Source organism: Sus scrofa, chromosome 4 (genome assembly GCF_054392235.1).
Source record: "Sus scrofa isolate SSC_HxYL_T2T_F1_AM1 chromosome 4, Sscrofa_HxYL_maternal_Yorkshire_Landrace_v2.0, whole genome shotgun sequence".
Classification (NCBI taxonomy): Eukaryota; Metazoa; Chordata; class Mammalia; order Artiodactyla; family Suidae; genus Sus; species Sus scrofa.
The window spans coordinates 67,844,242-67,867,659 of record NC_139386.1 but is presented as its reverse complement, the minus strand read 5'-3'; the positions used below and the strand labels follow the sequence as shown (position 1 = coordinate 67,867,659).

General features: G+C 39.9%; 1 protein-coding gene across 30 annotated transcripts in view; it reads right to left on the bottom strand.

Moving 5' to 3' along the window:
* TRPA1 (transient receptor potential cation channel subfamily A member 1) overlaps nt 1–23,418 on the bottom strand; it is a 253,695-nt gene that overhangs the window by 23,239 nt on the left and 207,038 nt on the right. For all 30 annotated transcript variants that reach the window (XM_085022114.1, XM_085022097.1, XM_085022113.1 and 27 more), the window contains 13 exons: nt 22,791–22,950; nt 22,124–22,299; nt 17,462–17,569; nt 13,336–13,444; nt 13,009–13,154; nt 11,350–11,486; nt 8,389–8,437; nt 6,368–6,467; nt 5,205–5,305; nt 4,068–4,237; nt 3,817–3,981; nt 1,936–2,050; nt 853–1,019 (listed from right to left, as the gene is read on the bottom strand). In XM_085022114.1, the coding sequence (XP_084878240.1) occupies nt 853–1,019; nt 1,936–2,050; nt 3,817–3,981; nt 4,068–4,237; nt 5,205–5,305; nt 6,368–6,467; nt 8,389–8,437; nt 11,350–11,486; nt 13,009–13,154; nt 13,336–13,444; nt 17,462–17,569; nt 22,124–22,299; nt 22,791–22,950 (1,703 nt within the window). The remainder of the gene's footprint in view (nt 1–852; nt 1,020–1,935; nt 2,051–3,816; nt 3,982–4,067; nt 4,238–5,204; nt 5,306–6,367; nt 6,468–8,388; nt 8,438–11,349; nt 11,487–13,008; nt 13,155–13,335; nt 13,445–17,461; nt 17,570–22,123; nt 22,300–22,790; nt 22,951–23,418) is intronic.

Here is a 23,418-nt window from a genome sequence, read left to right as displayed (position 1 = left end):
TACAATTACCAAGATATGGAGGCAACCTGAGAGTCCATCAACAGATGAATGGATAAAAAGGATGTGATACACACACACACACACACACACACACACACACACACACACAGGAATACTACTCAGTCATGAAAAAGAATGGAATTTTGTCATTTGCGACAACATGGATAGACTTGGAGGGTGTTATCCTAAGTGAAATAAGTCAGACAGAGAAACATAAGCACTGCATGATAGCACTTAGATGTGGGATCTAAAAAATAAACTAGTGAATATAGCAAAAGTGAAAGAGACTCACAGATATAGAGAACAGACTAGTGGTTACCAGTGGGGAAAAGGGAGGGAGGAGGGGCAAGATAAGGGTAGGGAATTAAAGAGGTACAAGCTACTATGCATCAACTAAATAAACTACAAGGTTGTATTGTACAACAAAGGGAATATAGCCTACATCCAAAAAGAAACATATAGGAGTTCCCTTTGTAGCTCAGTGGTAATGAACCTGACTAGTATCCATGAGGACGTGGGTTTGATCCCTTGCTGTGAGCTGTGGTGTAGGTCGCACTGCACTACTTGTGGTTCTTAACCCGCTGAGCCACAATGGGAACTCCACAAATATTTTATAATGACAATAACTGGAATATAAACTTCACAAATTATGAATTACTATGTTGCACACCTGAAATTTATATAATATAGTACAGCCACTATGCCTCCATTTAAAAGAAAGAGAAAGGGAAAAATAAAATGTTGATTGACAGCTGACACCTTTATTCTTTTTCTCTTTCTGCCTCCTTTTGGGTTTAAATAACCTCTGATGCCAGAGGACACCAAACGATGGTGGGAGGGCTGGCCACATACCTTTTGTTCCGGATGGTGGTGAGAACCACCTCCTTTCGCTTATTGTGAATTGCCACGTGCAGGAAGGAGGCCCGCTGCTTGTTCAGGATGATGTTGGCGTCGTAGCTCAGGAGCAAGGCGACAGCTTTGGCGTGGCCCTCCCTTGCCGCAAAGTGAAGCGCAGTGTTCTTTTGGGGAAAAGAGAACACGGAACATTTGGTGACAATGGCTACCCATCCTTTGGCTATTTTACTGTTTTGTTTCACTGTTGAACAGCTTAAAAGAGATTATTGATGAAACTAACCATCTAAGACCAAATACATACAATGTAAAACTGGTGTTTGGAATCAAGCTTCAAAATAACAAGTTTATGGTACAAGTTGTGTATGGGTGGGGGTGAGGAGAGGACAGTGTCTGTGTGTGCATATATGAATTCCAAGTGGTTTGTTTGGCTTATTTCTTGAAGTGGGACTATTCCATCAGGACAAAAGACAAGCTTTCTGGGTAAGGATGCCGGGATGAAAAAAAGAGGAAGAGACTTCTGCGAGATTAATCATCTAGTAGAGCAGTGGTTTCCAGAGTCTAAGTTTTCACAGGCTTGTCATGTCTTTTTTTTTAAATCACAGATTTCTGGAAGGTTGTTACTCTTTAGTTTGGTCACATAAAGACAGTTTGAAAAGCAATGACAATCTATCTCCATCACTTTATGGAAGAATGTGCATTTCGATACTCTCTCCAAAAAGGGAGAAAGAACATCATAGCGGAATAAAGGAAATCTTTTTGAGTGAAATACACTTCGTTTTAGGGAAAACTTAACCCCCACCTTTTTCCTTTCCCTCAGTTCACCAAAGAATGGTCAAAGTTTTATCCCCCATCCCCATGGGGCTGTGGACAGGCCTCCGCGAGACTAAACCCACCCACCCCTTGGTATCGTCTCCTTATTCTGTTCCCCTTCAACTCATTAAGTGTCTGTGTAGTAAGAACCCAGTGAAAGGCTGTGAATGGGGCAAGGAAAGGAAGAGGGTGGCCAAGGAGGTTTCTTGCAATATTGGGAGTTTCTTCTATGCCAAGATTTGGGGTGGGTGTGAGGAACACAGTACGTACCCCTTCGTCATCTAGCCGATCTGTGCACTTCATGTTAGTGTCAAGAATGACCTTCATGGTCTGAGTGTACCCTCCCAAGGAGGCATGATGCAGAGCAGTCCAGCCATTGTGGTCACTGGTCAAGAGTTAAGAAAAAACGTGTACATTCACTGAACAGATGCAAGTGGGAGGGGTGCCACCCATTTGAAAGGTGGGTCTGGAGACCAAGAACAAATGCAAATCTGAGATGGCTGAGTTCCAGCCACTAAATAATGTCCTATATATTTATAAAAGATGAGCTAATTTCAAGCCTATTTGGATAAAGGCAGTTAAAAGGTACAAGCTCCCAGTTATTAGATAAATAAAGGATGTAAATTACATGATAAATGTAAGTACCATGGCTGTAATGTTTTAAATGAAAGTTAACAGAGTAAATCCTGGAGTTCCCATCGTGGCTCAGTAGAAATGAATCTGACTAGCATCCATGAGGACGAAGGTTCTATCCCTGGCCTCTCTCAGTGTGTTAAGGATCTGGCATTGCCGTGAGCTGTGGTGTAGGTAACAGACACAACTCGGATCTGGCGTTGCTATGGCTGTGGTGTAGGCCAGTGACTACAGCTCTGATTTGACCCCTAGGCTTGGATCCTCCATATGCCTCAGGTGCAGCCCTAAAAAGACAAAACAAACAAACAAACAAACAAACAAACCAGAATAAATCCTGAGTTCTCATCACAAGGAAAGAATTTTTTTCCTTTTTTTTTTTGTATCTGTATGAGAGTAGATATTCATTAAACTTACAGTGGTAATCTTTCCATGATGCATGGAAGTTGAATAACTATGCTGTACATGTTACAGTGTCAATTATATCTCAGTAAAATCAAAGGGAAATTAATAAATAAAAGTATATAAACACATTAAGAGTTCAGATCTGAAGAGCTCTTTCCTCTTGTGCTTTCGATGATGCTTTAGAAAATGTTTGTCCTTTGTCACAGCAGTTCAAGATGTAAGTACAGTGAAGGCTTGACTTTTTTCCAAGCTAGAAAAAAGGTGTGGTATCCCCTCACAAATTAATTTTAGGGCCAGTGAGCAACTGTTTTAGGGTGCAAAAGCCACCTCGCTATTTTGGTTATGATGTAATTAGGCAACACCGCTCAGGCCTGGGTCCACTCGTTCACTTCTCAGCTGCATCACTGCTTGGCTGGGATCAGTACTCTGATAGAGAAATGTGTTTTTAAATGTTAGCCTAATGAGTTTTTTGCTACCACCTTGCTGAAATTAGAAATTAGCTCTGCTTGAAATTAGAAATTAACTCTGTAAAACTTTTCTGGGTTTTCTTTTCTTTTTTTTTTTTTTTTTTACAAAGATGTCATTTAAGGTGCCACCTTTTATTATGCTTAATTATTTTAATCTGGTTTTGTTCCTTGTGCCAGATTTCCTATAAGTATAATGAAGTTCAGGAAGTTTTTGTCTCATGTTGTAGTTTAAAGGGAGCATTTTATGTCCATCATTCATCAGATTGACTGAAAAAGTAGAGTCTTCAATGTGTGTGGTGTGTCTGGGCACAGCTTTATATCTGCATAGACAGATGACAACATGACGAAAGAAAATAAGAGGAGTTCTATTTTGAAGGTTCTAGAAACACCTCCACACAAAGCCATTTAATCTTTGACCTTGAATAAGGGTGTCAACCCTATAAACCTCAATGTTTTCATTTGTCATCGGGAATAACACTGACTTCCCTTTCAAAATTTGAGAAGTCATACCTGTTTTCAGTATTAAGTAAGATGGGTAAAAATACTTAATGAGATAGAAAGTTAAATATCATAATTAAAAATAAAATAGAAAAACAGCCTAAAAATGGCTAATAACAAAGGATATATAAATATATATGTATAACCTCACCTGAGAAATAATGCACCTTTTTTCAGAAGAAGTTGAACCACTTTATCATGCCCATTTTTTGCAGCCAGGTGCAAAGGAGTCATTCCGTGAAGGTCACCTTCATTCAAAAGTCTCGTGTCACTCATGTCTTGTAAGAGCCTCTGACAGGTATTGATACGCCCATAGCTTGAAAAAAAATACGTTTCCTATTTTCAAAGCAAATATTAAACGGAAAGGAGACATGCTTGTATGTCACTGAAACTGACCCTTACCTGGCTGCAAAATGCAGGGGTGATTTCTTATCTTTGTTTTTGGAATGAATGGACACATTGAAGTCAAGTAAGTTATTTACAGAGACGGGGACCCCTTGTCTACACGCGTAGTGTAGAGGCGTGCACCCGTCATTGTCTTCATCCATCACCAGCTCTTTAATATGTTGCATCTGGGGAAAAAAATTTGTATTCTAAATGGAACTCTGCTACAATGCTAATACAATGTTTCTCAAACATATTTTCCAAGGGCCAATATGTACACCTTGAGGGTAGAAATGTAAACACCCTAAAGGGTATCTGAATAAAATAAATATGGGTGATGGTGCAGGCCCTGTCTGTCTCTAATGCACATTACCATATTAAGATTCTGAGAAACTAAGAGTAGGAAGTGCATTGAACACTTTTAACCCAGTGCTTTCCAAATGTCTTTGACCTTGAGACAACCCCCTCATCCCTCCCTTCACTAACACTTTAGCCCTTAACTTAACCTTAAACTTAACCCCTAACACTTAATAGCTTCATGCTAATGTATTCTGTTAGGCAAAAGGGATGAGGTGTTAGAATTAGGGTCACTTTATCTTTTATACGTATATTAAATAAAAAGCAAATGGCAAATGAGCAGCTTAATCTAGAAACATTTTATTTTTTAAACATTCAAATATAGATTTTTGATTCTTTATGTAAGACACTGACTACGTTAAAACCGTTTATTACAAAAATAAGAGGCACTTCAGATACACCTAATAATCATTCAATAAGCATTAGCAAATATAAATATGGAAATAATGTTTTCAGCCTGTCAACAAGCATGTTGAGTAGTTTTTCTTAATGACGATGGAGTGTGGCTGATTCACTCATGTAGTTGGCTTTTCCATTGATATGCAATTTGTAACAGGTCAGAGTGAAGGAAAATCAATTTATTATAAAGGAGGATATATGGCAACCATGTATAACTTGGAAAATTTATCCCAATGTAATTTATTATCAATTGTAAATAAATATTCAAATATAGCATCTTCACTTAAAAACAAAATTTAAATTCCAGAATCAGCCTTCAAAATAATAAAAATAATAATAAACAAAATCACTTTACTCTCAGTCTAACTCAGTTTATGGAAATCTACATATATGTATTACCTGCAAAAACTCAGGTCGCAAATTTTTTAATCCGTACGGTTGTTGTACAGTCAAATGCAAAAAATTACGTCCAAGATGATCTTTTATGCCTACACGGGCACCTAAAAAAGAACAACATAAATATAACATCTATTTATTTATTTAAAGCATGACCTAAGGTGGATTTTCGATTTAAGAAAATAAAAGATTTTTGACTTAAAACTTGGAGTTCCCATCGTGGCTCAGCAGAAATGAACCTGACTAGCATCCATGAGGATGCAGGTTAGATCCCTGGCTTCGCTCAGTGGGTTCAGGAACCGGCGTTACCAAGAGCTGTGGTGTAGGTCACAGATGCAGCTCAGATCCTATATTGCTGTGGCTGTGGTGTAGGCTCGTCATGGCAGCTCTGATTTTACCCCTAGCCTGGGAACTTCCATATGCTGCATGTGTGGCCCTAAAAACAAAAAAAAAAAAAAAAAAGAAAAAGAAAAAGTCTGCCAATCCTTAAATTACCAAAATCTTTATTTAGGTAAGAAAACTAAACATATTTTTTAATGTATTTACCTTACGGTGTGCGTAGGTGTGTAAGGGGATGGTGAATGTGTGATTTATTACAATAATTAATATATGAGGTCTCACCTTTTAAACAGAAAATATAAATATAGAGAGACAGGAGATCAAAAGAGAAGAGGAATAGGTAACTTTTCTTTGTTATCATAGTGGGTTAGTATCTAAAATGGGATGTTACAGTACCTACATCATGTAGGATTGATTGACTGAGATTATGTAGATAAAATGTCCAGCAAAATGCCTGGAGTAGAATTCCCTTAAAAATGTTATCTATTAATGCTCCTTTTTTTTTTTTTTTTTTTCGGCCACACTTGCAGCATGGGGATATTCCCGGACCAAGGATCAAACTCGTACCACAGAAGCAACCCAAGCCACTATGACAATGCCAGATCCTTACCCCTCGTGCCACAGAAGAACTCCCTAGTATTGTTCTTAAATGATCTTTTCAAGTACTGCTCCCTACTGGACTGAAAATCACCCAAGACCTGGGAAGTATTCCATTTATCTTTGTATTCACAGCACCTGGCCCAAAGCCTGGCTCACAATAAATGGATACTAAATGTTTGACCACACTAAGTAGTAGTCTAAAGGCCTGGCTCAGCCCATCTTCGTACCTTTAGAGAGAAGCAAATTGACAATATTCCAGGAAGCGGAAGCGGTGGCTAAGATAAGTGGAGAACGTCCTTCAGAATCCGTGCTATCAATATCTGCTCCCTAAAATAAAAGTCATTTAATAAAGAGCTTATGAACAGGCAAATCAGCTTCCGTTACAATCTATAAGTTGTGTATTCATTAGGATACAGTGTCCAAAATATGGTCAGCACTCAAGCATATAATTTCTTGAATTTCCCTATAAGGCATACAATATATGAATCAAAGGGGAAAAAAATCAAGGCATTCTTTTATAACTTCAACAACAAAAATTCTTCTACATGGTAATCTGTTGACTGAGATCTGGCAATAGATCTATCTTATTGCTGAAATCATAAAAATAAAAATTTTGATCTCTAGTACTAGTTTAGTTCCCACTAAAAAGATTTTTAAATATGGATGATAAAAAAAAAAATCTTAGTTTATTGTGCTTGTAATTCTAATGCATTCACAAGAAATTGTTCACTTCCATCGCCAAGACAGTGGGTCCTGGGAGCTCTCATCACAGGAAAAAAAATTTTCATAAGCTTGAATGGTGACAGATGGTAGCTAGATTTGCTGTGGTGATCATTTTTCAATGTACACAAATATTGAATCACTATGCTGTACACTTGAAACAAACATAAGGACGTATGTCAACTATAACTTAATAAAAAGATGTATGTCAACTATAACAATAAAAACTGTCTACTTTTTTAAAACTACTTCATCTGAAATTGATGAGCTGAAATCATTGAATTGAAATCATTCTAATTCTAAAGTAACATTTTCGCCAAATATTTAAGAGAATTTTCATTTAACAACTCACATCTCATAGATATATATTTTAATGACTAAGTCAATATTTACTGTTACATGCTATAGTTATAATATTTGCTGGGACAAGAAACAAAAGCTTTTTAAGAGTTCATGCAAAGAATTCTATCTTTTGGACAGTGTGATAAACATAGCTTAAACCCCAATTATAGACATGACCCTGCTCTTTTGGGATCCACTGAATACAGATGACCATGGCAGCAGTATCCCTTTCAGAGCATGGTGGTGGTCAGTGAGGTCCTGCCACAGTCTTCTTGCCAGGTGAAGAGATGGCTGCATTTGCAGGAAACCGTGCATGACAAAACTATGGTATATAATGAGTCTTCCCAGGATTCTTCTATGTAAATATGACAATTTCAATAGTTGCTATAGACAACAAATACATGTGAAATACTACAAGTGGGACAACATTCGTTACTGATATGGTGGGGCTCGAATAAATACATAGACTTTATAGACTCATCTGGGCAAAGGGCTTACTAAAATTTAATTCAGAAGCCAATTGATGCCACTTCTAAGGGTGAAAAAGATCTTATGCTTTCACTTGTAACAAACCTTGGACAATATTTTTAATTCTTCATTTTTCATTGTTTGAGAACTGGCACCTGAGGCAGCTGGGATAGAGGATTATAATGGGAGGTGAAGGTCACGTGTGCTTCCACCTCAAAGCCACTTGTGCTGAAGAAGGGTCAGTAGAGCACCAAGCCTGACGGTCTCTTGAGACCAGTTCATGGAAGAGCTTTCCTTGCCATGGAGCTACCCACTCCCCACACTAAAAGTACACTCTGGTACTTCCTGCTTCCTGGAAATGAGGTTTGGCCAATATATATAGTCAAACAAAATGCACTCTATTTGTGAATATTGTGAAGGTAGCAATCATCTTTTTCCCCCTCTGGTTCTATTGAGGTATAATTGACATATAGGACTATGCAAGCTTAAAGTGTATGGCATAATAATTTGACATATCACATAATGATTATCGCAGTAAGGTTACTGAACATTCATCACCTCAGATACAAAATTTTTTGCAAATGTATTAATCACCTTTTTGTAGGCTTTTTGCAAGAAATTAAAATTTGGTTTATTTTTTAAAATTCACAGTTTGTAATTATGTGATTTTTCAGCTATAAATGGTAATAAAAAATCAATATGTCGATAGAAGAGTTACCATTGAAATTAAGTAGTCTGCTAGTTCATGGTGATCAAATAATGAGGCTCTGCAAAAAGAAAATTATAAGCATATAAGGAACAATTAATATAAATATATAAAATAAAGTTACTATGTTCAGAATGTGGACTTAAAGATCATTTAATAACATGATAAGGGGGAGGGAGAGGGATGGACTGGGAGTTTGGGGTTAGCAGATGCAAACAATTATATTTAGAATGGATGAGCAATGAGGTCCTACTGTACAGCACGGGTAATTACTATCCAGTCTCTTGGGACAGACCATGATGGAAGATAATATGAGAAAAAGAATGTATACATATGTATCACTGGGTCACTTTGCTGTACAGCAGAAATCAGGCACAACTCTAGTAAAAAAAAAAAACGTGAAAATGAAAAGTACCATGATAAAATACTATTTTTTCTTCTTTTCTTTCTTTTTTTTTTTTTGCAATTTCTTGGGCCGCTCCCACAGCATATGGAGGTTCCCAGGCTAGGGGTCTAATCGGAGCTTAGCCACAGGCCTACGCCAGAGCCACAGCAACGCGGGATCCGAGCCACGTCTGCAACCTACACCACAGCTCACGGCAATGCCAGATCCTTAACCCACTGAGCAAGGCCAGGGATCGAACCCACAACCTCATGGTTCCTAGTCAGATTTGTTAACCACTGAGCCAGGATGGGAACTCCGCCACGACAGGAACTCCCCATGATAAAATACTAAAGAATTAATAACCTTTCAAAATCTATAACTGATTCTGATTAGGGTAACTTTTCAAAGAATAATAGAGAAAGATCAAATACATCAAAAGATTTTCTTTTCATCTTTTTTTTTTTTTTTTTGGTCTTTTTTTGCCATTTCCAGGGCCGTTCCTGCGGCATATGGAGGTTCCCAGGCTAGGGGTCTAATCAGAGCCGTAGCTGCCAGCCTATGCCAGAGCCACAGCAACACGGAACCCAAGCCATGTCTGCAACCTACACCACAGCTCAAGGCAACGCCAGATCCTTAACCCACTGAGCGAGGCCAGGGATCGAACCTGAAACCTCTTGGTTCCTAGTCGGATTCATTAACCACTGAGCCACGATGGGAACTCCTCTTCTTCATCTTTTTGTAACCTACTTTCTCCATGTAAAACCATCATAAAGAAGTTCTGAAATGAAGAGTAAAATCTGTTCTGAGAGTTTAAAATAAAAGACTAAGGAACTGACTGTTACCCTTGTAACTATGAAGGATAACAACAGTTGCATGCAAGGTGCACATAAAATTCATCTGCAGGGTTCAACATGCCCCCTTTTTGGCAAAGGTTAACAAGCAGTGTTAGTTTTCCTAAAGTTTTATGAAGCCAAAAAATGATGGGGAGAACTGAAGTCAGTTGGTACCATCTCATAACCAGCCATAAGGCTAATGTTAATGAATAAAGCAAATAAAAATTTTCGATCTGTATAAAAGCATCACCATAACAAATGTAACACTAATGATTTAAAAGTTTATGTTTCCTACTGGAAATCTTGTTTCTTCGTTCCTATTCATGATTATCTGAGCTTTTCTTAACCTTCTGTGTATGAATCTCAGACTCAGCTTGCCAGTTTTCACTCCCAATTCACAAGAGGTTGCATTATAAATTATATTAAATGAATTTGGTAATTTTAGGAAATAAATAATAATATTAAGGCCCCATTTGATTCATTCTATATCTTTTCAGTCGAGAGCTTTGCTACTCGTGGGCTGCAGACTGCTGAGATCTTTGCACTGCTGTATTCAAAGCAATGGTAGCCTGAAGAATAAACTTTCCTTTGAAGCTAAAGATAAACTCAAGATAAATTCACTGGCTATTAGAAGGGTATTCCAGGATATTTACAGATCAGTATCAGGTTCATCAGAATTGGACTGAAATGGCTCCAGAAGTCTTCGGCCAAACCAAGTTGAGTATGTCCAGCTGATTTCTCAGCTAAGGATGGATTCTTTGGTCAGGTAGTTGGGTCTGTAATCCTAAAATCATTCCTTCTTATGCACATTTGTATATTAAAGCCCTAATTTTATTTTGCTAATGTGCACATTCATACCTCATCTTCCCAGTAGAGCCAGATCTTGTGTCAGGTGCTAGAATTTCTTTTTCCCCAAGGGATGTGGTGGGTTTCTTGGTCCAGTTATCTAGTGAGACTATCTCAGCTCTTTTCTGTCATTTGAGGATTGCAGGTGTGTGTGTGTGTGTGAGAGAGAGAGAGAGAGAGAGACAGACAGACAGACAGACAGACAGAAAGACAGAGAGAGACAGAGAAGGCTTGTCTGAGACACCTCTTTCACTCATACAGGTAGGGAACATTCAGTCTTGACTTCCCCAAGAACTGAACTCAGTCTACACTGCCTGTTTCCTGTCCTAGAAGCTAGTAAAGCCTACAGTTTCAGATGCTTTTCTCTGATGTGTCTTTCTGTTAAATTCAACAAAAGTATTTATTTTCTTTGGAGCTTGGCTCTCAATCCCTAAAGATACACATGTGTCCTGAGAACGTTTATGTGTAATTGTGGGTCTAAGTGGAAATGGACATAGAGTAGGACAAGTGGACCTTCCATGTTTATCTGCCTCATTACCTTCACTGAAAATGAGGATAGAACACACAAGAGGAACCGGAACAGATTAGAAAGGGCTTAAAAAGCCATGTATGTTGACCTCCTGAGCATGTAGGAAATGTATCTTGAGCCTAGAAGCCCTAGTCTAAGAGTTGATCCAGAATATTCCACTGGAGGTGTTATCCTATGAACATCTACTTAACATTCTACTCTATTCCAGAGGAACATAGAGATTCCAGTTGAACCATAGGATCTTGGTTATCTCTGCTCTTTTCTTTTGAACCACAAAAGAAACCTACTTGCTACTGTAAGTGCTAACTTTTCCTTGCAGGGTATAATTAAGGACATGAAGACTAAAAATCTGTCTGCAGAAGGATAGAGAGGAGACTTGCCTGTGAAGCAGCGTTTCCTGATTTCCATCCACGGCGTTAATAATATCCTGGCTGCCCGAATAGGATGATACCATCAGTTTAACAATCTCGGTGGCTCCCTGGGTGGCTGCAAAATGAAGGGCAGTGCACTTCCCTTTCTGTAAAGAGTTTTGATATCAGCATCAATCAATACTGAAGCCCCAATTTCAGGATCACACCTAAACAGTTGTTTTTCTCCCCAGGCCAATGAAATCAAGGAATATGCAATTTTTAAATTTTACTTATTTATTTTTATTTTGTTTTTATTTTTTTTGAGGGCCGCACCCTCGGAATATGGAGGTTCCCAGGCTAGGGATCCAATTGGAGCTGTAGCTGCCGGCCAATGCCAGAGCCACAGCAACGCCGGATCCGAGCTGCGTCTGTGACCTACACCACTGCTCACGGCAACACTGGATCCTTAACCCACTGAGCGAGGCCAGGGATCAAACCCACAACCTCATGGTTCCTAGTCAGATTCGTTTCCACTGCGCCATGATGGGAACTCCTTGATTTTTTTTTGGGGGGGGAGGGGGGTGTACCTGTAGCATATGGAAGTTCCCAGGCTAAGGGTCAAGTCCCTTAATCTAGGCACTTCATGAGTTACCTGGCATTTCTCCACTTGAGGTTTCTGACCCAAAACAGAGAGACAAGTCACACACTAGGTCTGAGCTTCAATTTCACTGATGCCAGTGATGTCATTCATTGAAATTTCTGTTTCTCTGATTGGCCCTTTCTCCCTCCCTTCCTTCCTTTCTTCCTTTCTTTTTAGCTTTTTAGGGCCACACTCATGGCATATGGAAGTTTCCAGGCTAGGGGTCAAATTGGAGCTGCAGCTGCCAGCCTACCTCACAGCCACAGCAAAACCAGATCTGAGCCTCATCTATGACCCACACCACAGCTGATGGCAATGCCAGATCCTTAACTCACTGAGCGAGGCCAGGGATCGAACCCACATCCTCATGGATACTAGTTGGGTTCATTACCACTGAGCCACAATGGGAACTCCTAAGGAATATGGAATTTAAGGTGGTGAACAGTAATCAGATTCAGCTATCAAAAGGCAGCAGTATAAAAACCATAACTAGCAATTTTCCTTCCTTGCCACCTGACAGCTCTTGACAGCCCTGTCAGTGCGTTTCACAAGTGTCATTATCTTTACTATATCTGTATTTGTGTTTACAATTGTCTTCATAGCTCTTGAAATTCTTTAGATAGATTAAAATTTGGGAGAACCTCTTGTTCTGCTTCTGCATGAACAGCAGGAAATATTATCATTTCAATCTAAATTAAATGTCAAAGAGCTGTCAAGCATTTTGGCAAACAACATATGACAACTCTACAGTCAAAGTATTGAGGAGGGAGTGCCCGTCATGGCACAGCGGAAACGAATCCAACTAGGAACCACAAGGCTGCAGGTTCGATCCCTGGCCTCACACAGTAGGTTAAGGATCTGGCATTGCCGTGAGCTGTGGTGTAGGTCACAGATGTGACTCGGATCCCGAGTTGCTGTGGCTGTGGTGTAGGCAGCAGCTATAGCTCCAATTTGACCCCTATAGACTAGGAACTTCCATATGCCACAGGTGTGGCCCTAAAAAGCCAAAAAAAAAAGGGGGGGGTATTGGGGAGAATATGAACCGTTACCTCCATCAGGTCCAACTGGGCACCATTGTCCAGGCACATTTTAATCATTTCCAAGTCACCGCTTTGAACAGCCATGTGGAGAGGGCTGACTTTCCTGTTGTTTACAAAGTTGATGTGAGCTACTCTGCTGTACCCATTCTCTTCACCTTTAGGAGAAAATAAAATTCAACATCATACATATCATAAAGAAATAAAAGGAATTTTTTAAAGAAAAGGTTTTTAGACTTAGATGCCCACGTATGACTTCTATTAACTATTTTTCAAATTAATAGCATCCACCAGAATAGGCATCTTTATATTATATAATGGAGGAAAGCCTCTACTCACCAAACTTCAATATTATTTCCATGCATTTTTTGGCACCTGAGAATGCAGCCTGGTGAATCGGGAAGCATCCCCACTTATTTGATTTACATGGTTTGGCTCCTTTATTTAACTGGAAGAAAAGAAAGGACAAAACAAGTCAAATGACACACATTAAGCCTCAGATGACAAGAATGGGCAAGACTTTATATGCCTCTCCTAGACCTTTTCACTACTCTGTGCCTTTGAAAAACTATGTGGAAAAGCTTCTTGTGATATAAAATCTAGGCAAGAAGGTAATTTTGGAACTAGGCTAAGATTCTGAAATAGAGACACTTTACATTTTCTTTCTGTAAAAAATTTTATTATAGTTGATTTAGTTGTCAATTTCTGCTGTACAACAAAGTGACCCAGTTATACACATATATACATTCTTTCTCCCAAATTTTCTATCATGTTCTATCACAAGTGGTTGGATATAGTGCCCTGGTCTCTTTATATTTTCTAACGATGAAGTAACAACATAGACATCAAAATATCAAACTGCTTCCCCCAGCAAACTAAAGTCAGCCTATTTTTCTGTGGAACTAAAGAGTTTTTTTGTTTGTTTGTTTTGTTTTGTTTTTTGTCTTTTTGCTATTTCTTGGGCTGCTTCCGTGGCATATGGAGGTTCCCAGGCTAGGGGTCTAATCGGAGCTGTAGCCACTGGCCTACACCAGGGCCACAGCAACGCAGGATCCCAGCCGTTTCTGCAACCTACACCACAGCTCAAGGCAACGCCGGGTCCTTAACCCACTGAGCAAGGGCAGGGATCGAACCCACAACCTCATGGTTCCTAGTCGGGTTCGTTAACCACTGCGCCACAAAGGGAACTCCAAGAGATTTTGTAAAAAACATTATCATGACTCCTCCTATATCCATTCTCAATTCCTTATACAAATAAAGTCATATTTCCCAGATTATTTTCCTTTCAATTCTGCAATGAACAAATGATTTGACCAGCACTTATGTTAAACTATGAAAATCAGACATTTTCATTAATGAAAGTTCTCTATTTAGAAGTTGTTAAAAAAACTGAATGGTATATTACCTCTGAGTCAATCACTTTCAACTATCATTTTCTATAGATCACTGGATTTCAGTTTTAAGTACATTTTATCACAAGAGATTTTCAAAAGAGCAGAAAAGTGTGAAGAAGAAAATACCACCTATAATTTCACTTTCTAGAAAAAGAGACATTACATTGGTTTTACATTTTAGAAAGTAATATGTTTTGTCTTATTTCTTTGCATTTATGGTAGTTCCCATAATGGTGCAGCAGAACCGAATCTGACTAGTATCCATTAGGGTGCAGGTTCCATCCCTTCCCTTGCTTAGTGGGTTAAGGATCTGGCATTGCCGTGAGCTGTGGTGTAGGTCACAGACGCGGCTTGGATCCAGCATTGCTGTGGCTGTGGATGTGTCCAGCAGCTGTAGCTCTGATTCAACACCCAGCCTGGGAACCTCCATAAGTCAGGGGTGCAGCTCTTTAAAAAAAATTACTTTCAGCTATTTACCCATTAATGTATATATTATGTGATCACACTTCAAAAAAGTATTTTACCTAACGATATTCTTAAATTATATGATTTTATCAAGTACCTATTCCATTTGGGGGTATACCAAATTTTATGTAATGAATCCAGTATTTTCATTTTTCTCAGTTTTCTCTGCTATATATAATGTTGATGTTGATACCAGTGATAGCTTTAATTATCTCCTTGAGATGAATTCCAAGAATGAGAATTAGTGAGTCAAAAAGTATTCACACCAACAGTGTATAAAGTCCCTGACTCATTAAAATTTCTCCATCACTGTAAACAATAAGGATTTTTTCATTCATTGAAGTTAAGCGATGAAAAACAATATTACCTCATTGTTTTAGCACGTGTCTTTTTGATTATTAGAGACATTACAAAAATTTTATGTGTCCCTTGCCAATTTTTTATGGAGCAATGCCTTTTTCTTATAGATCTGTAAGAATACTTTATAGATAACTTTACATCCATTTAAAGATAAATTAGATTGCTATAATATGCTTTGTCAGCTCAGGTCAATTGATGGGTTAAAATCTAATTTAATACTGAACTGCCTGTACATTCCCTGGATAAGGCCAACCTGGTATTAAGTGTTACTTTTTATTTAATTGAAGTACAGTTGATTTACAATGTTGTGTTGGTTTCAAGTGTATAGCAAAATGACTCAGTTACATATGTGTGTGTGTACATATATATATATTTATATATATATTTCTTTTTCAGGTTCTTCCCCTTATAGGTTATTACAAAATATTGAGTGTAGTTCCCTCTAGGTCCTTGCTGTTTATATATAGTAGTGTATGTGTATTAATCCCAACCTAAAGTCTCCTTTTCTCTGCCCACTTTCCCCTTTGGTGACCACAAATGTGTTTTCTGTCTCTGGGTCTATTCCTCTTTTGTAATTAAGTTCATTTGTGTCATATTTCTTTTAGATATTCTGTTGAATTAAGTGCTAGTATTTTTGAGACTTTCATCTATATTTATTTATATGCGAAATCAATTTACATTTTTCTTTGGAGGGGGCTCTCAGATTTTAGAATTATTATTATGCCCGCTTCATAAAATTAATCTACAAGCTTTCTTGTGCCATAGGAAGGTTATTACCTGATATGGAAACTTTTCCCTTGAAAGTTTGAAAGAACTTATAGTTCTCTGGTGGGGCAGCGGGTTAAGGATCCCTCGTTGTCACTGCAGTGGCTAGGGTCGCTGCTGTGGCATGGGTTTGATCCCTGGCCTGGGAATTTCTACATGTGAAGGGGTGAGGGGGAATGCAGCCAAAATAAATAAATGAATAAATGAAAGAATTCATAAAATCTATAAAAGCATATACCATTAGCTGGATACATTTTTTACTTGTTATGGTTCCCTACAGATCTTTAAGTCAATTTTGACATTTTAATTACTTTCAGAGATTTATCCATTAAAAAAGCATTTTCAATTTTTTTCGGTTAGGACTGTGCGTAATGACCTATTGTCATTTTAAAATTCCCCACCTAATATTGTTGATTTGGGCTTTATCTTTTTCCCTTGTGGTTAGACTTGCCGACTTGTCTGTTTTATTATCTTTTCCAAAGGAAGTAACTCGCTTTATCAACTAATTCTAAAAGCATTATTTTCTGTTTTCCATTTCAGTGTTTCTTTAAGACTCCAATTTTCTTTTGGTTCATTTGGGGTGCTTTTGCTAAATTCTTGGTTTGAGTTTTAGTTAACTTATTTATTCTCTTTTTGGTCCAATCATGATAGCTTATAAGGAAGATATCCTTTCATCCAAGTATACAGTAAGTACGTTAGAACATATTTGAAAATGGAAATACCCCGCAGATATTCTGAAATTCTTTTATTTCATTTTCTTTCTGGGATGGTGGAGAGGGAAAATCAGGTGTGAAAAATATAGAACCTGGCCTGAATACTGCACATGTGATGAAGAAATATTTAAAAGACAGCTATTTGCTGGGGCTCTGGTACCACACGCAGAAAGGGTACTTCTTGGAGCAGGACTCAGCCATTCTGGTGGGCATCTCCAGAGTTTTATGGACCACCCCAGGAAGTCTCACAGCAGAGAAGTCTGGCTTTGCTTTTAGGGCTGTGGCTTACAAGGCCCTTAGTCATTATATCATACAGAGCTTTCTTTCTGAGAACCCATGGCAGCAATTTCTTCTTGCCTTGGGAACAGGTCTGGCTGTGTTTCTCTTGGCTTTTATTTTAAGTTGCATATGGCTATAGTCATCTTTCCTTTGACTCTTCAGAAGCTCAGAGCCATAAATGGTCTCCCTTTATGAACATATAGGCCCTTATACTCTGTATTTTGTGTTCTAGACTGCCCACCAGCTTCACCTTAATTTTTCCTCTCTTTTATTTTCTTTTCACTTTGACTTTCTCATATTTTCCCTAATGCTTTCCTCTTAGTCTTCGATAAGCCATCTCAGACCCATTTAAGACAGAAGGGGGTGTACATATACCCAAACACAGAGAACCATTTTTTGCTGAGAAACTGACAGATGTTGTAAATAAAGAAAATTCGTGTTGAATTAAAAGATAAAGAAAATAGAAAAACATATGAATAAAATGCAAACCAAAAGCTCCACTGCTTCACTATTATCCGTGAAACACGCGATTATCAGAGCTGTATTGCCATTTTCTCCTTCCAGATTAATATCCGTACCGCTGTGCTCAATCAAGACCTACAGAAAGAGGGGATAATGATCAAAAAGTTAATTTATAGGTTTCCAAATAGGGCATTTGTCTTCCCCTAGATTGAAACCTCTCAGAGGCCAGGTACCATGTCCTTATTCATTGTTTTCATTGCTCTCCCACAGAATCTGGCACGAAACCGTCTACAGAGTGGGTACTATATGAATTTCCTAAATAGATGAAATAGTGGCGATTTCTATATCACATCTTCCAAGGCAACATGGAGTTGCAGAACTGGAAAAAGACTAAGAAATGTAGATACTAACCATTGCTCACTGAACACTCTTCACTTGTACTGAGTTATATTAACCAATATCTACCAAAAGTAAATTGGTGGAGCCATTTGGAACACATGGGTGGTAGAGGAGGAAGGGATGTAAAGAAAGAAGAGAGGGAGAGGAATTCCCGTCGTGGTGCAGCAGAAACGAATCCAACTAGGAACCATGAGGTTGCAGGTTCAACCCCTGGCCTCGCTCAGTGGGTTAAGGATCCGGCGTTGCTGTGAGCTGTGGTGCATGTAGGTCACAAATGCAGCTCGGATCTGGCGTTGCTGGTGCTGTGGTGCAGCTGTAGCTCCAATTAGACCTCTAGCCTGGGAACCTCCATATGCTGCAGGTGCAGCCCTAAAAAGCAAAAAAAAAAAAAAAAAAAAAAAAAAACAAAAACAAACCCAAAAAACAAAAAAAAGGGAGGAGGGAGAGGGGAATGGCTTCCTTTTTCCATCTAGTTATTTTTCTTTTACCTAGATTGCAAGTATCCTGGGAAATGTCAATTAAAACTCCCTTCTCTCCAGAAGAGAAAAGAGAGTCTCATGTAACACAAGTATAGCTTAACTTAATCAATTCAAACTAAGTCTGGAACAGTTTTTCTATGATGTAAGAAATAGCATTCCTGATAAAAATGATTCAATCATTTTTCTGATGGAATTTAACCAAAGACCTGCTACCACCTCAGTTGGTTGACTTCCAGCTGGTTATTGGCCTAGGATCTAGGCTAGGGTCGAATCTGAATTGTAGCTGCTGGCCTACACCGCAGCTCATGGCAACACCAGATCCTTAACCCACTGAGTGAATCCAAGGATTAAACCCACATCCTGGATTCTTAAGCCACTGAGCCACAATGGGAATTCCCCCAAAGAAAAAAATCTTTGAACCGGCCTACTAGAGGCCTTTTCTCTTGTAGCAAGGCTGATAAAATTATAGCATGTGCTTGCAATTAAATTGTTTAAGAGAATTTATTAAACAAGCTGTTTCTTGAAAACCTTGGCTTAAAAAAAAGACACGCAGAACGCCTTGTTAAGAGAATGTGTCCTGAAGTGAGTGTCAGCAAACGAATTAGGCTTCCTAATTTGCTCTGCTCAGAAAGGAAAATGACACTGAAATTTTAGGCCATAAGAAGATACAGAGAAATTATCGATGATGGAAAATGAGAATGCATGGTTTGGTCCGAGGACTGAAGGCTTTGTGTTCAGTTCTTAACAAACTCTGGATTCACATGTGAAGTCATCTCCCCAAGCCTTTAAGGAGAGGTTTTGTAATCTCTTCCCCCTCTTGACTCATGGATCATGGTTTGGAGCCTCCATTAGGGTGTTGGTGCTCACTACCATTAGCATAATCTTTCCTAAATCTGGATTCATTTATAAGTGGCAGAGGGCCCAGAGACAGCAACTAAACTGTGCATGCACTTCCAGTTCAGGCATGCCCAGGCAAGGCTGGAGGCCCACAGGCGAGGGCTCCGGAGGTCCCTGTGATGAGAATCCAGGAAGCCTCAAGAGAGAGTCGGACTGGATGCTTGGAGGTAAAGCCCCAAGGACTAAGGCCAGCTGGCTATTGAGATGCAAGGCCAGCTGGTCCCGTGTGCCCCAGGGAACACTATGCATAAAACTGGTATCCTACAAGAACTTGAGGTAGCACATGGGTGACAATTTTTTACTTTACAACCACAAGGCAGCTGGGGAAGGTCTAGGGAAGCCTGAACAATGGAGAAGCATTAGAAATTATCAAGAGGAGTTCCTGTCATGGCACAACAGAAAAGAATCCCACTAGGAACCATGAGGTTGTGGGTTCGATCCCTGGCCTTGCTCAGTGGATTAAGGATCCAGCATTGCCGTGAGCTGCGGTGTAGGTCGCAGACGTGGCTTGGATCCTTCGTTGCTATGGCTGTGGTGTAGGCCAGCAGCTGTAGGTCTGATTAGACCCCTAGCCTGGGAACCTCCATATGCCACGGGAGCGGCCCTAAAAAGACAAAAAAAAAAAAAAAAAGAAGAAAGAAAGAAAAAGAAAAGAAAAAAGAAATTGGCAAGAGCTAGTGGGGAACAGCCTAACTCCTGGCCATAAATGGGAGAGGCGGGCCTGCAGTTTGTAAGCACACAGAGACACGTCAAAATTCCTCCTCTTCCTTCCTCCTCTTCCATCTCTGAAAGCAGGAGGGTTTGACAGTATTTTCTGATGAGGTTTTATGGCTGGTTAAGACCAAGCAAAGGAGAGACAACGAATTTTGATCCCTTATCACCCTATTTTTTTTCTTCTTTTTTTCACCCAGGAAAAATCTTCATTCTATCCACTGCCCAGGTTATAAATCAGTTATGAGATTATTTCTAGACTTTCTTTTCTATATGATACCTACCTTTCTAGTCTGATGATGTCTGATTTCTAATTAACAACAGCCTTTTTTAACTGTTACCCGCCTTTGAATTCCCGAACCAAGCTTTCAGAGCCAAGAGTCATTAAGTCAATGGGCATTTGTTTCTGAAAAGAGGCTTCAGAGGAAGCACAGGAGTTCACTGGGGAAATATGTGGCATCACGGGGGGGCGGGCCCCCCCCCCCCCGCTGGAGGTGGGGTGTCCCTAGGAGCCTGACCCAGACGATACAGAAGTAGCATGTGACTAGTGTAGACCAATGAAAAGACAAGCAGCCTGTCATCAAAGGCCTTTGTGTCCTAACCTCCGCAAGAGCTGCTCGGACTCATCTTCTTAGGCACTAATACCTAAGCTCTCCCCTTCTCCTTCGGCCCTAGTGCCTAGTAACATTTTTTTCATTCAAGAGCTGTCATTTACCAGCCGTGTGTTGATGACTGGAGATATTTAGGTTGGTCACACCCAGTTCCTCCTTCAAGGATAACCAGTCAGAGGAGGAGAATAGCACATGAACATTTGAACTACAATAGCCTATCCTAAGAATTACAGCAAAGCTACACATGAGGCACAAGGGGACAGTGGAAAGGGGGCTCCTCTCATACCCTCTATGCCTGCCTTAAAGGAGCCAAGGACTCAGGGGGCTGAGAGGAAGGCATTTGGGTTAAAGGGCGCGTGGAGCTCGTGGACACCCTGGAAATCTCCTTGGCGATTTGTAAGCAAAGCAGGTTTGGGGTGTGCGATGATAAACTGGATGCTTTCGTCCCCCAAAATTCTATACCCTGAAATCCCAATCCTCAGTGGGGTGGTACTAGCATGTGGGGTGTTGAGAAGGTGATTAGGTCAGGAGAGCTGAGCTCTCCTGGATGGGATCAGTGCCTTTGTAAAAGAGACCTTAGAAAGCTCTCTCGACCCTTCTGCTACATGAGGACACAGAGAAACAAAGGCCATCTGCAAACCAGGAACCAGGCCCTCATCAGACACCAAATCTGCCAAGGGCCTTGATTGTGGGCAACCCCATCTCCACAATGTTGTGTAAGCTACCTGGTCCATGGCATCATGTGACAGCAGCCAGAACTGACTGAAACAGGTGGCTCAGAGCTACAGCCAAGTCATCATTCGCAACATTGTTTCTGCAGGAAAACTTACTAGAAGTTCCAAATGCCTACCTTAGAAATGAATTTCTAGAACATGCTGTTTGTAAACTGCTTTTCTCTTTAAGTCAATGTGCGTGTTTTCTAGTGAGTCCATGAGACTCTGAGATGTAGTGTAAAAGCCATGACCTAAAGACCTTTAGGCATTTACCAAGGCTTCCTGTTTGACCAAACTCATGCTCTTGAAAAAATAAGAAATTTCCCAATAGTATTATGTCTTCCGCGAAGACATGCCATCCACCAAGGCATGTCATCCACTCTAACCAAAACAATAAATCATAATTATGTCTCCTGTCTTCACTGAAGCACTCAACACCTTTTTCCTTTGGAGCATTAAATCAGCCAAATAAAAGCAGTAAAGTCTTGACCTGCAAAACATAAAAATGTGAACAAAATTCCTAATTCTTGCTTTTACCACCTAGCTTTTATGTGATAATTAGGCGAGTTAGTTAATTCTCTCAGTTTTCTCAGCTATGAAATAGGGAAAATAATAGTCTTAGCTTTTAGATGTTTTTAAAATGAGGATTTTAAAAACAAAAGCACAGAACGCTCTTTGAGAGAACTAGTCCATGAAGATAAGACTGTTATTATCATGATTCCCATTGTCATCATCATCTTCACTTGCATTATCAACTGGACAGAAGAAAAGCCCACTTTGAAATCATTGTATTTCATTGGTCCAGCAGACACAGCTGGATGTGGGCCCCGGCTCGCCCGCGATGGTTGCTGGTGCTACGGAAGCTGCCAGCAGCCTTACCTTCATCACCTCGTTGTTCAAGCGCTGCACAGCCACGTGCAGGGGCGCCATCATGTTGCAGTTTCGGAGGTTTGGATTAGCTCCTTTGCGAAGAAGAAACTTAATGCTTTCAACTTGGTTTTTCTCTGCAGCCCAGTGCAGAGGGGTATTTCCATAATCATCCATCGCATTCAGTACTAGGAAAAGACAGCAAAATGTGGATTAGATTTTGCTTGGACCATATTCAACACCTACTGCACACGCCTATTCACCTGTGGCATATGGAAGTTTCCAGGCTAGGGGCTGAATTGGAGCTACAGCTGCCGACCTACACTAGAGCCATAGCCAACACCAGAGATGAGCCGCCTCTGTGACTTACACCACAGCTCACGGCAACGCTGGATCCTTAACCCACTAAGCAAGGTCAGGGATCAAACCTGAGTCCTCATGGACACTAGTTGGATTCATTACCACTGAGCTGCAATGGGAACTCCCTCCTCTCTAGCATTTCAGTGGAAAAAAAATTGAGGAGCATGAGACTTGAGGGAAAAACCACATTCCTAAGTGAGATACTCAGGTCCTTGATAACCGGGAGCTAATCTACCATCCAGCATCACTTCATTCCTCGCTTGCCAATGAGTCTAATGGATGATGGGTTTATGGAGCACTCGCTGCAGCATCCCGTTACCTTCACAGGAGGAGTCACTGACAATCATCTCCATCAGCCCCACTTGACCTTCTTCTGCAGCGTGATGCAAAGGGGAGGCGTTCACATCATCATATTTTTTAAGTCTCTTTCGTTTCTTCAAAAAGTTTTGTAAACCACATGCACTTTCCTCAAAAACCACCTAGAAATATATATATAAAAAAAAACCTGTTACCTTAAATAAGGATACATAAAATTTAATATACACTTATTGTTAAGAGATTATCAGGGTTCCTGCTGTGGTGCAACAAGATTGGGGGCGTCTGTGGAGTGCTGGGATGCAGGTTCAATTCCCAGCCTGGCACAGGAGGTTAAGGATCCAGTAGTGTAGGTCAGATTGGATCCCTGGCCCAGGAACCCCATATGCCGTGGGGTGGCCAGAAAGAAAAAAGCAAACAAACTAGTTATCATTCTTATGATGAAATAAGTATCTTTTTGGATTCAACCTGTGCCCAGGAACTTCCATACGCCCGCCACAGGTGCAGCCTTAAAACAAATGAAACAAACAAAACCATCATGGAGTTCCTTGGCGGTGCAGCAGGCTAAGGATCCAGTGTTATCACCGCAGCAGCTCAAGTTGCTGCTGTGGCATGGGTTCGATCCTTGACCA